At 43.7% G+C, this 13,808-nt stretch overlaps 1 protein-coding gene across 4 annotated transcripts in view; it reads right to left on the bottom strand.

Moving 5' to 3' along the window:
* tulp4a (TUB like protein 4a) overlaps nt 1-13,808 on the bottom strand; it is a 560,980-nt gene that overhangs the window by 75,742 nt on the left and 471,430 nt on the right. For all 4 annotated transcript variants that reach the window (XM_068044726.1, XM_068044727.1, XM_068044728.1 and 1 more), the window contains one exon: nt 12,788-12,931. In XM_068044726.1, coding sequence (XP_067900827.1) covers nt 12,788-12,931 — 144 coding nt within the window. The remainder of the gene's footprint in view (nt 1-12,787; nt 12,932-13,808) is intronic.

The following is a 13,808-nucleotide window of genomic DNA, read 5'->3' as shown; positions in this document are numbered from 1 at the left end:
CAGTGGCAAATGGAATTTAATCCTGAAAAGTGTGAGGTAATGCATTTTGGGAGGACCAACAAGGCAAGGGAATACACAATGGATGGTAGGACCCTAGGAATACAGAAAGTCAGAGGTTCCTTGGTGTACTTGTCCATAGATATGGGATACAGGATTTTTGCCTTTATTAGCGGAGGCATAGAATATATGAGCAGGGAGGTTATGCTGGAGCTATATAAAACGCTAGTTAGGCCACAGCTGGAGTACTGTGTACAGTTCTGGTCACCACACTATAGGAAGGATGTGATTGCACTGGAGAGGGCGCTGAGGAGATTCACCAGGATGTTGCCTGGGCTGGAGCATTTCAGCTGTGAAGAGAGACTGAAAAGGCTAGCATTGTTTTCCTTGGACCACAGAAGGCTGAGGGGGGGACATGATTGAGGTGTACAAGATTATGAGGGGCATTGACAGGTTAGATAGCAGGAAACTTTTTCCCTTAGCGGAGGGGTCAAGAACCAGGGGGCATAGAGTTAGGGTAAGGGGCAGGAGGTTTAGGGAGATTTGAGGAAACATTTTTTCACCCAGAGGGTGGCTGGAATCTGGAACGCACTGCCCGAAGAGGTGGTGGAGGCAGGAACCCTCACAACATTTAAGAAGCATTTAGATGAGCACTTGAAATGCCATAGCATCCAGGGCTACGGGCCTAGCGCAGGAATATGGGATTAGAATAGTTGGGCGCTGTATGGCCAGCACAGACACGATGGGCCGAAGGGCATGTTTCTGTGCTGTATAACTCTATACAAGAAATGTAAAAGATTTTAAGCAAGTAAAGCGGGGGTGGGGCAAGAGATAACAAAAGAGGTGTTGATAGGACAAGGTCACAGAATAGCTGACCAGAAGGTCATGGAGCAAAGGCAAACAATATGTTAATGGTGTGCTGAAAGACAAAGCATTAGTACAGAAAGGGTGTTAATGACTGAAAACTGAACAGCCACAAGCACAAACAAGAAAGAAAAACAGTGGGTAGGCACAGTAAAAACAAACTGAACAAACTAAAATAAAATAAAAAAAGGAAAAAAGAAATAAAAACTAAAAATAAAAGCAAAATGGGGGGCCCGTCATGCTCTGAAATGATTGAACACAATGTTCAGTCCGGCAGGCTGTAGTGTGCCTAATCGGTAAATGAGATGCTGTTCCTTGAGCTTGCGTTGATGTTCACTGGAACACTGCAGCATTCCCAGGACAGAGATGTGAGCATGAGAGCAAGGAGGGGTGTTGAAATGGGCAGCAACCGGAAGCTCGGGGTCACACTTTCAGACTGAGCGGAGGTGTTCCGCAAAGCAGTCACCCAGTCTGAGTTTGGTCACAGCGAACACAGTATACTACATTGAAAGAAGTATAAGTAAATCGCTGCTTCACTTGAAAGGACTGTTTGGGGCCTTGGATAGTGAGGAGAGAGGAGGTAAATGGGCAGGTATTACACCTCCTGTGATTGCAGGGGAAGGTGCCGTGGGAAGGGGACGAGGTGGTGGGGGTAATGGAGCAGTGGACCAGGGTGTCGCGGAGGGAACGATCCCTTCGGAATGCTGATAGGGGAGGGGAGGGGAAGATGCCTTTGGTAGTGGCATCACGCTGGAGGTGGCGGAAATGGTGGAGGATGATCCTTTGGATATGGAGGCTGATGGGATGGAAAGTGAGGACAAAGGGAACCCTGTTGCGGTTCTGGGAGGGAGGGGAAGGGGTGTGGGTAGAGGTGCGGAAAATGGGCCAGACATGGTTGAGGGCCCTGTCAACCACAGTGGGAGGAAATCCTCGGTTGAGGAAAAAGGAAGACCTATCAGAAGCTCTGTCACGGAAGGTAGCTTCATCACAGCAGAAGCTAAAAATAGAACAGAAACCCTGGTTACCGGGGAAGATGTGTGCAGAGAAGTGACAGGTCAGAAGGTGGACTTTCTGTTTCCGGTTGCACTTTTGAATTCTTTGAAGCTAGGAATGAACTATTTAAAAAGGGTTGGAGTTGAAAAAAATAAAACTGAAGGACAGCACCCCCAGCTCAGCCTGTTCCATCTTTTAAAAAAGCCTGAAGAAGAGAATTCCCAAGACCACAACCCAGCTCAGCTTTCCAGCACATCTCTAAAAGACCCTGAGAAGTCCACTGTGTCAACTCATCTCCTGTCTTTGAAGAAAAGCCTGCTAAATTAATTCTCAACATCGCCTGAAAAGAATTATATTAAAATATCCCTGTGATCTATCTATCTGTATGTGGAGGCAAGACTGCAAGCCAGTTTTGGAACACTACATATCTCAACTGCTGTTCCTTCAAGAATGAGCAAGTATTCAGCCCAAGTGTTTGTTTTGTCTGTAACCAGAGCTCAAACAAAAATCCCTTTTATTTTTCTGGTATATGTGTGTTTGTATATGTGTGTGTGTTAGTGTGAAAGGCGAAGGAAAAAAGGGAACTTTAACATTTCAATCTGTGTGTTTATGCTTTACTTCATTCCTGGCTAAGATCTGTTTTATAATAAACTGATAATTTTGTTGTTCATTAAAGAAACCTGGTTAGTGTGTTTTATTCTGAGAGAAATAGAGTATCTGATTGACCGTATCGGTAAGTGGGAAAATATTAATATGTTGTGACATGAAGTGAACTCGAATAAACAGTGCACTCCTCCCGCCTCGGTCGTAACAAAATCCAGGGATGCTGAACTTCCATTTTTGCCCCTCTTTAAGCCACATTTCAATTTTAGTAATTATATCATGCTGCCATGTGTCTATCTGTGCCCTCAGCTCATCGGCTTTATTTGCTCTACTCCTTGCCTTTAAATAAATAGCTTTGAACACCACCAAATTCCTGTGCTACACACTTTTTAACCTTTGCTTCTTCTGTCTTTCAGAGTCACTCACTAATTTTCTGCCTCCCGTTCCCTGCCCTAAATTTGTCCTATCTGAAACTGCCCTCAGGTTCTCATCCCCCTGTCAATCTAATTTAAACCAACCCCATCAGCACTAGTAAACCTTCTTGCAAGGATATGTGTACCGGTCCTGTTCAGCTGTAGACCGCCTGGCTTGTACAGGTTTCACCTTCACCAGAACCAGCCCCAATGCCCCAGAAATCTGAAGCCCTCCCTCCTGCACCATCTCTCCAGCCATGCCTTCATCTGGTGTATTCTCCCATTTCTATGCTCACTGGCACGTGGCCTTGGGAGTAATCTGGAGTTTTGAGGTCCTGCTTGCTAATCTCTTTCCTAACTCTCTAAACTCAGCCTGCAGCACCAAATCCCTTTTTTTACCTATATCGTTGGTACCAATGTGGACCATGACCTCTGGTTGTGCCCCCTCACCCTCCCTTGCACCAGGGAGGCAACATACCATCCTGGAATCATGCCTGCGACTACAGAAACGCCTGACTGTTCCCCTAACTATAGAATGCCCTACCACTACTGCTCTCCTGTCTTTTCTCCTCCCTCCCTATACAGCTGAGCCACACATAGTGCTCTGGTCATGACTCTCGCTGCACTCTCCAGAGGAACCCTCTCTCCCATCGGTACTCAGAACTGAATACCAGTTAGAAAGTGGGATGCCCTCCGGGGTCTCCTGCACTACCTGCCTTGTCTTTCTGGTCTGTCTGGCAGCCACCCAGTCCCTCTCTGCCTGCACTCTCTTAAGCTGCGGGGTGATGACCTCCTGAAACGTGCTATCCACATATCTCTCATCCTCACGTGGCTGAACAGCTGGTGTAGAAGGGAGGGTTTCAGATATCTGGACCATTGGGATCTCTTCAGGGACAGATGGGACCTGGACAAGAAGGACGGGTTGGATCTAAGCTGGAGGGGCACAAATATCCTGTCAACGAGGTTTGCTAGCGTCACTCAGGAGGGTTTAAACTAGTGTGGCAGGGGGGTGGGAACCAGAGCAGTAGGACAGCAAGTGAAATAAATGAAGGGTAACTAGTGAATAAGGCCAGTGAGACTAAGAGGAAGAGCAGGCAGGGAGATGTTGCGGAGAACAGCGGGACTGATGGTCTGAAGTGCATTTGTTTCAATGCAAGAAGTATAACAGGTAAGGCAGATGAACTTAGAGCTTGGATTAGTACTTGGAACTATGATGTTGTTGCTATGACAGAGACTTGGTTGAGGGAAGGACAGGATGGCAGCTAAATGTTCCAGGATTTAAAAGCTTCAGGCGGGATAGAGGGGGATGTAAAAGGGGTGGGGGAGTTGCATTACTGGTTAAGGAGAATATCACAGCTGTACTGCGGGAGGACACCTCGGAGGGGTCATGCAGCGAGGCAATATGGGTGGAGCTCAGGAATAGGAAGGGTGCAGTCACGATGTTGGGGGTTTACTACAGGCCTCCCAACAGCCAGCAGGAGGTAGAGGAGCAGATATGTAGACAGATTTTGGAAAGATGTAAAGGTAACAGGGTTGTAGTGGTGGGTGATTTTAACTTCCCCTATATTGACTGGGACTCACTTAGTGCTAGGGGCTTGGATGGGGCAGAATTTGTAAGGAGCATCCAGGAGGGCTTCTTGAAACAATACGTAGATAGTCCAACTAGGGATGGGGCTGTACTGGACTTGGTATTGGAGAATGAGCCCCGCCAGGTGGTCGAAGTTTCAGTAGGGGAGCATTTCGGGAAGAGTGACCATAATTCCATAAGTTTTAAGGTACTTGTGGATAAGGATAAGAGTAGTCCTCGGGTGAAGGTGCTAAATTGGGGGAAGGCTAATTATAACAATATTAGGCAGGAACTGAAGAATTTAGATTGGGGGCGGCTGTTTGAGGGTAAATCACCATCTGACATGTGGGAGTCTTTCAAACGTCAGTTGATTAGAATCCAGGACCAGCATGTTCCTGTGAGGAAGAAGGATAAATTTGGCAAGTTTCGGGAAGCTTGGATAACGTGGGATATTGTGAGCCTCGTCAAAAAGAAAAAGGAAGCATTCGTAAGGGCTGGAAGGCTAGGAACAGACGAATCCCTTGAGGAATATAAAGTCAGTAGGAAGGAACTTAAGCAAGGAGTCAGGAGGGCTAAAAGGGGTTATGAGAAGTCATTGGCAAACAGGATTAAGGAAAATCCCAAGGTTTTTTATACATATAAAAAGAGCAAGAGGGTAACCAGGGAAAGGGTTGGCCCACTCAAGGACAGAGAAGGGAATCTATGTGTGGAGCCAGAGGAAATGGGCGAGGTACTAAATGAGTACTTTGCATCAGTATTCACCAAGGAGAAGGACTTGGTGGATGATGAGCCTAGGGAAGGGAGTGTAGATATTCTCAGTCACCTCATTATCAAAAAGGAGGAGGTGTTGGGTGTCTTGCAAAGCATTAAAGTAGATAAGTCCCCAGGGCCTGATGGGATCTACCCTAGAATACTGAGGGAGGCAAGGGAAGAAATTGCTGGGGCCTTGACAGAAATCTTTGCATCCTCATTGGCAACAGGTGAGGTCCCAGAGGACTGGAGAATAGCCAACGTTGTTCCTTTGTTTAAGAAGGGTAGCAAGGATAATCCAGGAAATTATAGGCCGGTGAGCCTTACGTCGGTGGTAGGGAAATTATTAGAGAGGATTCTTCGGGACACGATTTACTCCCATTTGGAAACAAATGGACTTATTAGCGAGAGGCAGCATGGTTTTGTGAAGGGGAGGTCGTGTCTCACTAATTTGATTGAGTTTTTTGAGAAAGTGACAAAGATGATTGATGAAGGAAAGGCAGTGGATGTTATCTATTTGGACTTCAGTAAAGCCTTTGACAAGACCCTCATGGCAGACTGATACAAAAGGTGAAGTCACATGGGATCAGAGGTGAGCTGACAAGATGGATACAGAACTGGCTCTGTCATAGAAGACAGAGGGTAGCAGTGGAAGGGTGCTTTTCTGAATGGAGGGCTGTGACTCGTGGTGTTCCGCAGGGATCAGTGCTGGGACCTTTGCTCTTTGTAGTATATATAAATGATTTGGAGGAAAATGTAGCTGGTCTGATGAGTAAGTTTGCGGACGACACAAAGGTTGGTGGAGTTGCGGACAGTGATGAGGATTGTCAGAGGATACAGTAGGATATAGATCGGTTGGAGATTTGGGCGGAGAAATGGCAGATGGAGTTTAATTTGACAAATGTGAGGTAATGCATTTTGGAAGGTCTAATGCAGGTGGGAAGTATACAGTAAATGGCAGAACCCTTAGGAGTATTGACAGGCAGAGAGATCTGGGCGTACAAGTCCACAGGTCACTGAAAGTGGCAACGCAGGTGGATAAGGTAGTCAAGAAGGCATACGGCATGCTTGCCTTCATCGGTCGGGGCATAGAGTATAAAAATAGGCAAGTCATGCTGCAGCTGTACAGAACCTTAGTTAGGCCACACTTAGAATATTGCATGCAATTCTGGTCGCCACACTACCAGAAGGACGTGGAGGCTTTGGAGAGGGTACAGAAGAGGTTTACCAGGATGTTGCCTGGTCTGGAGGGCATTGGCTATGAGGAGAGGTTGGATAACCTCGGATTGTTTTCACTGGAACGACGGAGGTGGAGGGGCGACATGATCGAGGTTTACAAAGTTATAAGCGGCATGGACAGAGTAGATAGTCAGAAGCTTTTTCCCAGGGTGGAAGAGTCAGTTACTAGGGGACATAGGTTTAAGGTGAGAGGGGCAAAGTTTAGAGGAGATGTGCGAGGCAAGTTCTTTACACAGAGGGTGGTGAGTGCCTGGAACCTGTTGCCGGGGGAGGTGGTGGAAGCAGGTATCATAGAGACGTTTAAGAGGCATCTTGACAAATACATGAATAGGATGGGAATCGAGGGATACGGATCCCGGAAGTGCAGAAGGTTTTAGTTTAGGCAGGCATCAAGATCGGCGCAGGCTTGGAGGGCCGAATGGCCTGTTGCTGTGCTGTACTGTTCTTTGTTCTTTGTTTTGTTCTCACGAATGCACCTCAGTGACTGCAGCTGCTCCTCAAGTTCCAAGATTCGGAGCTCGAGTATTTGTATTTGGTGCCACTTTCTGCACATGTTTTTGTCCAGGACATGGGCAGTCTTGGAATCCCCACATGGCACAGGATGTGCATTCGATGGGTGTGAGCAGCCCTGCCATGCCTTGAATTATTTATTTACTGCACTAAAATTGGAAGTTAAATAAACACAATAAAATGGTTATAAACAAAATAAACAAATGGGTAACCACGTACTGACTATTGGTATTTCAGCTTCTACTTGGTAGATAGACTTAAATGTTGGAGAAAAAATAAAAATCAGCAGAAAAGGGAAAATAAGAAAGTAAGAAAATAGCCACCAGATACTTACCGACTCGCTCCCTGTGCCTCGCCGCTCTCTTTCCCCCCTCGTCCTGTTTGCAGCTCCGAAGTCTCACTCAGTCAATCACCTACCTGCTTCCCTGTGATGTCCACTTACCAAAACTAATCTACCTTATCACTATTAATATACCCTACCAGTGCTAAAATGTTACCAATAGTAGTAATAACCTCAGTAATAAACCTTATTGCTTTAAAGTAAAACAGAACAGTAGACGCACCAGCCTTTCCCTTCAGCTTAGTTTAGAGATACAGCACTGAAACAGGCCCTTCGGCCCACCGAGTCTGTGCCGACCATCAACCACCCGTTTACACTAATCCTACACTAATCCCATATTCCTATCACATCCCCACCTATCCCTATATATTTCCCTACCACCTACCTATACTAGGGGCAATTTATAATGGCCAATTTACCTATCAACCTGCAAGTCTTTGGCATGTGGGAGGAAACCGGAGCACCCGGAGGAAACCCACGCAGACACAGGGAGAACTTGCAAACTCTACACAGGCAGTACCCGGAATTGAACCCGGGTCGCTGGAGCTGTGAGGCTGCGGTGCTAACCACTGCGCCACTGTGCCGCCCTGTGTGCCTTAATTAATTATAAGGTAGTTACATTAATTTAATTTTATGTTTTTTTTTAATTTGTAGCTATTTACACATGTACCCTAACAGGAGTGTACTAACCTAGCTCTTTACAGATACTGCCTAACAGCAGTTACTCACCAACCAATCATCTTACAGCATTCCTGTGATATCTCCACTTTTTTTTTCAAGCTCAGGCATGCCTGGACTCCTGTCTGCTGCTCTCCCGGAAGGACTTCATTTGCCAATTATTTGCCCATTTTACAAGTTTATTAATGTCCTCCTGTAATTTGTAGAGGTCCTCCTCAGTACTGACTATCCCCTGCAATTTGATATCATCCACAAATTTAGAAATTGCATTTTTGATTCCAAAGTCCAAATCGTTAATATAAATTATGAACAGCAGTGGTCCTAGCACTGACCCTTGTGGAACACCACTTCCCACCTTCTGGCACTCTGAATAATTACACCTTACTCCCACTCTCTGCTTTCTGTTTTGAAGCCAGCTAGCTATCCATCCTGCCACTTGCCCCATGACTCCACATTCTCTGACCTTATCATTAGTTATTTATGGGGCACCCTATCAAAGACCTTTTGAAAATCCAGATAAATTGCATCAACTGCATTACCGTTGTCTACTCTCTCTGCTACCTCAAGAAATTCAATAAGGTTGGTCAAACAAGAGTTTTTCTTTTGAAATCCATGCTGAAAATTCATTATTATATTTTTGTTTTCTTGATGTTCTTCCATTCTTTCCTTCAGTAGAGATTTCATTATTTTTCCTACCACTGTCAAGCTGACTGGTCTATAATTCCCTCGGCATGTTCTGTCTCCTTTCTTAAAGGAATTATGTTAGCTATGTTATGTTCAATGGAACGACGGAGGTGGAGGGGCGACATGATAGAGGTTTACAAAGTTATGAGTGGCATGGACAGAGTGGATAGTCAGAAGCTTTTTCCCAGGGTGGAAGAGTCAGTTACTAGGGGACATAGGTTTAAGGTGCGAGGGGCAAAGTTTAGAGGGGATGTGTGAGGCAAGTTCTTTACACAGAGGGTGGTGAGTGGCTGGAACTTGCTGCCGGGGGAGGTGGTGGAAGCAGGTACGATAGTGACGTTTAAGAGGCATCTTGACAAATACATGAATAGGATGGGAATAGAGGGATACGGTCCCCAGAAGTGCAGAAGGTTTTAGTTTAGACAGGCATCAAGATCGGCGCAGGCTTGGAGGGCCGAATGACCTGTTCCTGTGCTGTACTGTTCTTTGTTCTATCTGCCTGTCCTCTGGCACTTTACTGTACTTCTTTCAATTTAGTATACTGTATTCGCTGCTCACAATGTGGTCTCCTCTACATTGGGGAGACCAAACGCAGATTGGGTGACCGCTTTGCGGAACACCTCCGCTCAGTCCGAAAGCATGACCCCGAGCTTCTGGTTGCTTGTCATTTCAACACACCCCATTGCTCTCATGCCCACATATCTGTCCTGGGCTTGCTGCAGTGTTGCATTGAACAACGAGCATCTCATTTACCGATGAGGCACGCTACAGCCTGATGTTTTGAACACTGAGTTCAATAATTTCAGAGTATGACGGGCTCCCCTTTTTATTTGTATTTCTTTTTTCTTTTTATTTTATTTTAGTTTGTTTCATCATTTTTTTTTACCATGTGCCTGCCCACTGTTTTTTTTCATGTTTGTGCTTTGGGCCAGGGCCGCTCATTTTTCTGTTCATTCACACCCTCTCTGCACTAATGCTTTGTCTTTCAGCACACCATTAACATACTGTTTGCCTTTGCTCCATGACCTCCTTGTCAGTTATTCTCTATGACCCTGTCCTATCAACACCTTCCCTTTTGTTGTCTCTTGCCCCACCCCTGCTTTATTTGCTTAACAACTATTGCATATCCAACCTTTGCCAGTTCTGATGAAAGGTCACTGACCTGAAACGTTAACTCTGCCAGACCTGCTGAGTATTTTCAGCATTTCTTGTTTTTATCTCTGGTACTATACCTTTTTCTAACAAATTATCAAATATATATTGTAATATCTCTGCTATCTCTTTCCTAGCTTCTTTTAAAATGCATAGATGCAATCCAACTGGACCAGGGGCTTTCAGTTTGATATTCAATAAAGCCCCTTTTTATTTGAAATGCCCTTACCTCATTACTCATCTCATCTTTCAATGTCACGTCTACCTGCTCTATCGCTCTGGTAAATACTGAAGCAAAATAATTATTTAATATTTTTGCCTTCTCTCCATCATTACTTGTGGTATTATCTGTCTATCTCTTAATGGTCCTATTCTACAGCCTTCCTTTATTGATGTGCCGGTAAAGTATTTTACTACTTTATTTTATGTTCCTTGATAATTTAACTTCATTGTTGCTCTTTGCCTTCCTAATTATTTTTTGACTTCTCTCCTAATCTATTCTATTTTATCATGCATTCCTCTGCTGTCTATGTACTTAAGATATGCCTCTTTCCTAACCCTCAATTGTTCCCTTATGTCTTTATTCATCCATGGAATCTCACTAGTGTTTAGTTTGTTCTTTCCTTTTAGCGGAATATATTTTTCCTGCACTCTGTTGGACACCACTTTAAATGTTTCCCATTGTTATTCTACATTGTTGTTTGCCAATATCGTTGCCCATTTTATTTTCCCAAGTTCTCTTCTGAGCCCCTCCAAATCAGTTCTGTTCCAATCTATTAACCTGATTTTCATCATACTTATGTCTTTCCCTATTATCATCTTGAAGCACATTAAATTATGGTCACTATTGTCTAGATGTTCCCCTACTTTTACTTCCCTTAACTGCTCTGGTTCATTCCCCGTTACTAGATCCAATAGCAAATATTTTTGTTGGGTTAGAAAGGAGTCCTGTAAACATTGTAGGAATTTCATTCCATTATCCCCTTTACCTACCATTTCTGTCCAATTAATATCGTGGTAGTTGAAATCCCCCATGATTATTAATCTATTTTTTTTTACTCAATTCCCTAATTTATCTGCATAATTCTTCCTCCACCTCTCTTCCACTAATAGGTGGTCTGTAGACTATACTATTAGTGTGATTGATCCTTTATCTCTATCCAAATGGATTCTATTTTTGGCTTGTTGATAGTTGCATCCCTTTTCTCTACTGCCATTATGTTACTCCTCATTAGTACAGCTACTCCATCCCCTGTTTTTTCCTCTCTCTCTTTTCTAAATATGTTATACCCTGCAATGTTTAATTCCCAGTCCTGATTTTTCTGTAGCCATATCTCAGTCATCCCTACTATATATCTGGTTCTTCCCAATGCATGATTGCTTCCAGCTCTCCTGTTTTATTACTGACACTCTGTGCATTGCTATAAAGATATTTTAACTCATTTTGATAGGATTTCCTCTCACTTTATGTTTAACTATCTTTTTAGACTCCTGTTCTATAATTCTGTTTATTCCCTCGCCATCAATGTCTTTACTTTATTCTTTGCTATGCTCTCCTTCCCTGTTTTGTTTACATTTAGGCTGCTTACATCTCTTAGAGATCCCCCCCCCACAACCATCTTACTAGTTTAAAGCGTTTGCCACCTCCCTATTTACCCTTTCCACTAGGACACAGGTCCCATCCCAGTTGAGGTGGAGCCTGTCCTGTTGGTACAGCTCCTTCCTGTCCCAGAACTGGTGCCAGTGTCCCATGAAAAGGAATCCCTCTTTCCTACACCAGCCCTTTCGCCAGGTGTTAAAATCTCCTAGGCCGATTTTCACATGGCTCGGGCAATAATCTAAAGATTATTACTCGAGGTCTCACTTTTTAATTTAGAGCCTAACTCCTGATACTCTTTCAGCAGGACCTCCTCCCTGTTCCTACCTATGTCATTTGTTCCAACATGGACCATGACAACATGAATTTACCCCCTCCCTTTCCAAGTTCCTCTCCAAATATCCCTTACCCTGGAACCAGGTAGGAAACACACCCTTCGGGATTCTCGTTCTTGTCTGCAGAGAATGTTATCTATCTCCCTAATTATAGAGTCCTCTATTACTACCACATTTCTCTTCTACTTTTCCCATACAAGGGCAGCTTTCTGAGCCATGGTGCCTTCGTCTGCATTGGGCTATCCTCCCTGCAGTCTTTCCCCTTGTCCTCACAGGTAGCGAGTACATTGTATTTACTACTTTGCTGGGTATCTGCACCTGAAAGCATTGAAGTTCGAGCCACACAACTCAAAGCTCCAATTTGATTACATCCTCATTTAACTATGGTTGCTCCACACACCAGCTCCTTGATAAACACAACTGCTAAAGGAAATAGCCATCACCAATGTGAGACATCTACAATTTTAATGTGTATATTAACACGTATATTCGCCCTACTTGGCAAAATTATTGGAAAGTAACTTCTAACTTTTCAGCAATGTTTATGCTTTGGGAAATTAATGAGTGCTTTAATGATAACTAAGCTTAAAGAGTCAACTTTAACTGTCAAATGAATTGTTTAATATTAAGAACCAAGAATAGAACATCAACGTCATTCCTAAAGCCTGACTTAAATTCTGACTCACTGCCATAATAAAGATAGATGATGTTAAAACAAGAACTTTCCCTCTACTTCGAGAAAGTTCAAAGATGTCTCTGTCTTTACAGGTGTCAAGTGCTATAGGAGTTAGGTTGTTATTTCTAGAAATTCTGCAAATTAGGTTTATCTCTGCTAGTATAATGAAGGAAAATTACCTAAGTCAGTATTGTGTGTGTAGAGCAAGAGGATGTGTACAATTCCCTATACACTGTCCAACATTTAAAGAGCTCAATATGGGATCATCAGCAGACTTTAAGATCTATGACATCTTCATCAAAATATTCAAGGGATAAAACAGGTTTAGCTTCATCTTAGTTGAAACACATACATATGAATATAGAATATGATTATAGATACTAGCTCACCTGCAAGATCATCCTCATCCTCACTGAAAACATTGGGATTGAATATAGACATGTTGATGAAGTCCACTGATAGCTTGCGTACTTCTGGTAGGTAAATAGTCATTTGTCTGGGCTGAAGATGGAGTAAACTGGTTTTGTAGATTACTAAGAATGACAAGATGATTGTTGTTAATTATATTCACCTTTGAATACACTAAATACACTAGAACATAGAATAAATTACACTGAAGCTGAAAATAAGCAGGAGAGTTTGGACAATATTCCTCCCTTATCCAAAGCCGTGGAAACTAATTTTCTCATTTCATATCTCATTTTTTGTTTTGCCGACTTTTTGTGTACATATTAGCTGTCAGAGTTTGACTATCTAACAACAGAAACTACACTTGACAAGTCCTTGAGGAGGTCCTGAGAATGTGAAAGGTTCTAAATAATACAACTCTATCTCTACAGGCCGGTGAGCCTTACGTCAGTAGTAGGGAAATTATTAGAGAGGATTCTTCGGGACAGCATTTACTCCCTTTTGGAAACAAATGAACTTATTAGCGAGAAGCAGCATGGTTTTGTGAAGGGGAGGTCGTGTCTCACTAACTTGATTGAGTTTTTTGAGGCAGTGACGAAGATAATTGATGAAGGAAGGGCAGTGGATGTTGTCTATATGGACTTCAGTAAAGCCTTTGATAAGGCCCCTCGTGCAGACTGGTACAAAAGGTGAAGTCACACGGGATCAGAGGTGAGCTGGCAAGATGGATACAGAACTGGCTCGATCATAGAAGACAGAGGGTAGCAGTGGAAGGGTGCTTTTCTGAATGGAGGGCTGTGACTAGTGGTGTTCCGCAGGGATCAGTGCTGGGACCTTTGCTCTTTGTAGTATATATAAATGATTTGGAGGAAATTGTAGCTGGTAAGTTTGCGGACGACACAAAGGTTGGTGGAGTTGCGGATAGTGATGAGGATTGTCAGAGGATACAGCAGGATATAGATCGGTTGGAGACTTGGGCGGAGAAATGGCAGATGGAGTTTA

The sequence above is a fragment of the Heterodontus francisci genome, chromosome 13 (genome assembly GCF_036365525.1).
Source record: "Heterodontus francisci isolate sHetFra1 chromosome 13, sHetFra1.hap1, whole genome shotgun sequence".
Classification (NCBI taxonomy): Eukaryota; Metazoa; Chordata; class Chondrichthyes; order Heterodontiformes; family Heterodontidae; genus Heterodontus; species Heterodontus francisci.
Note: the sequence above shows the minus strand (reverse complement) of the source record. Positions and strands in the feature narration are given on the sequence as shown.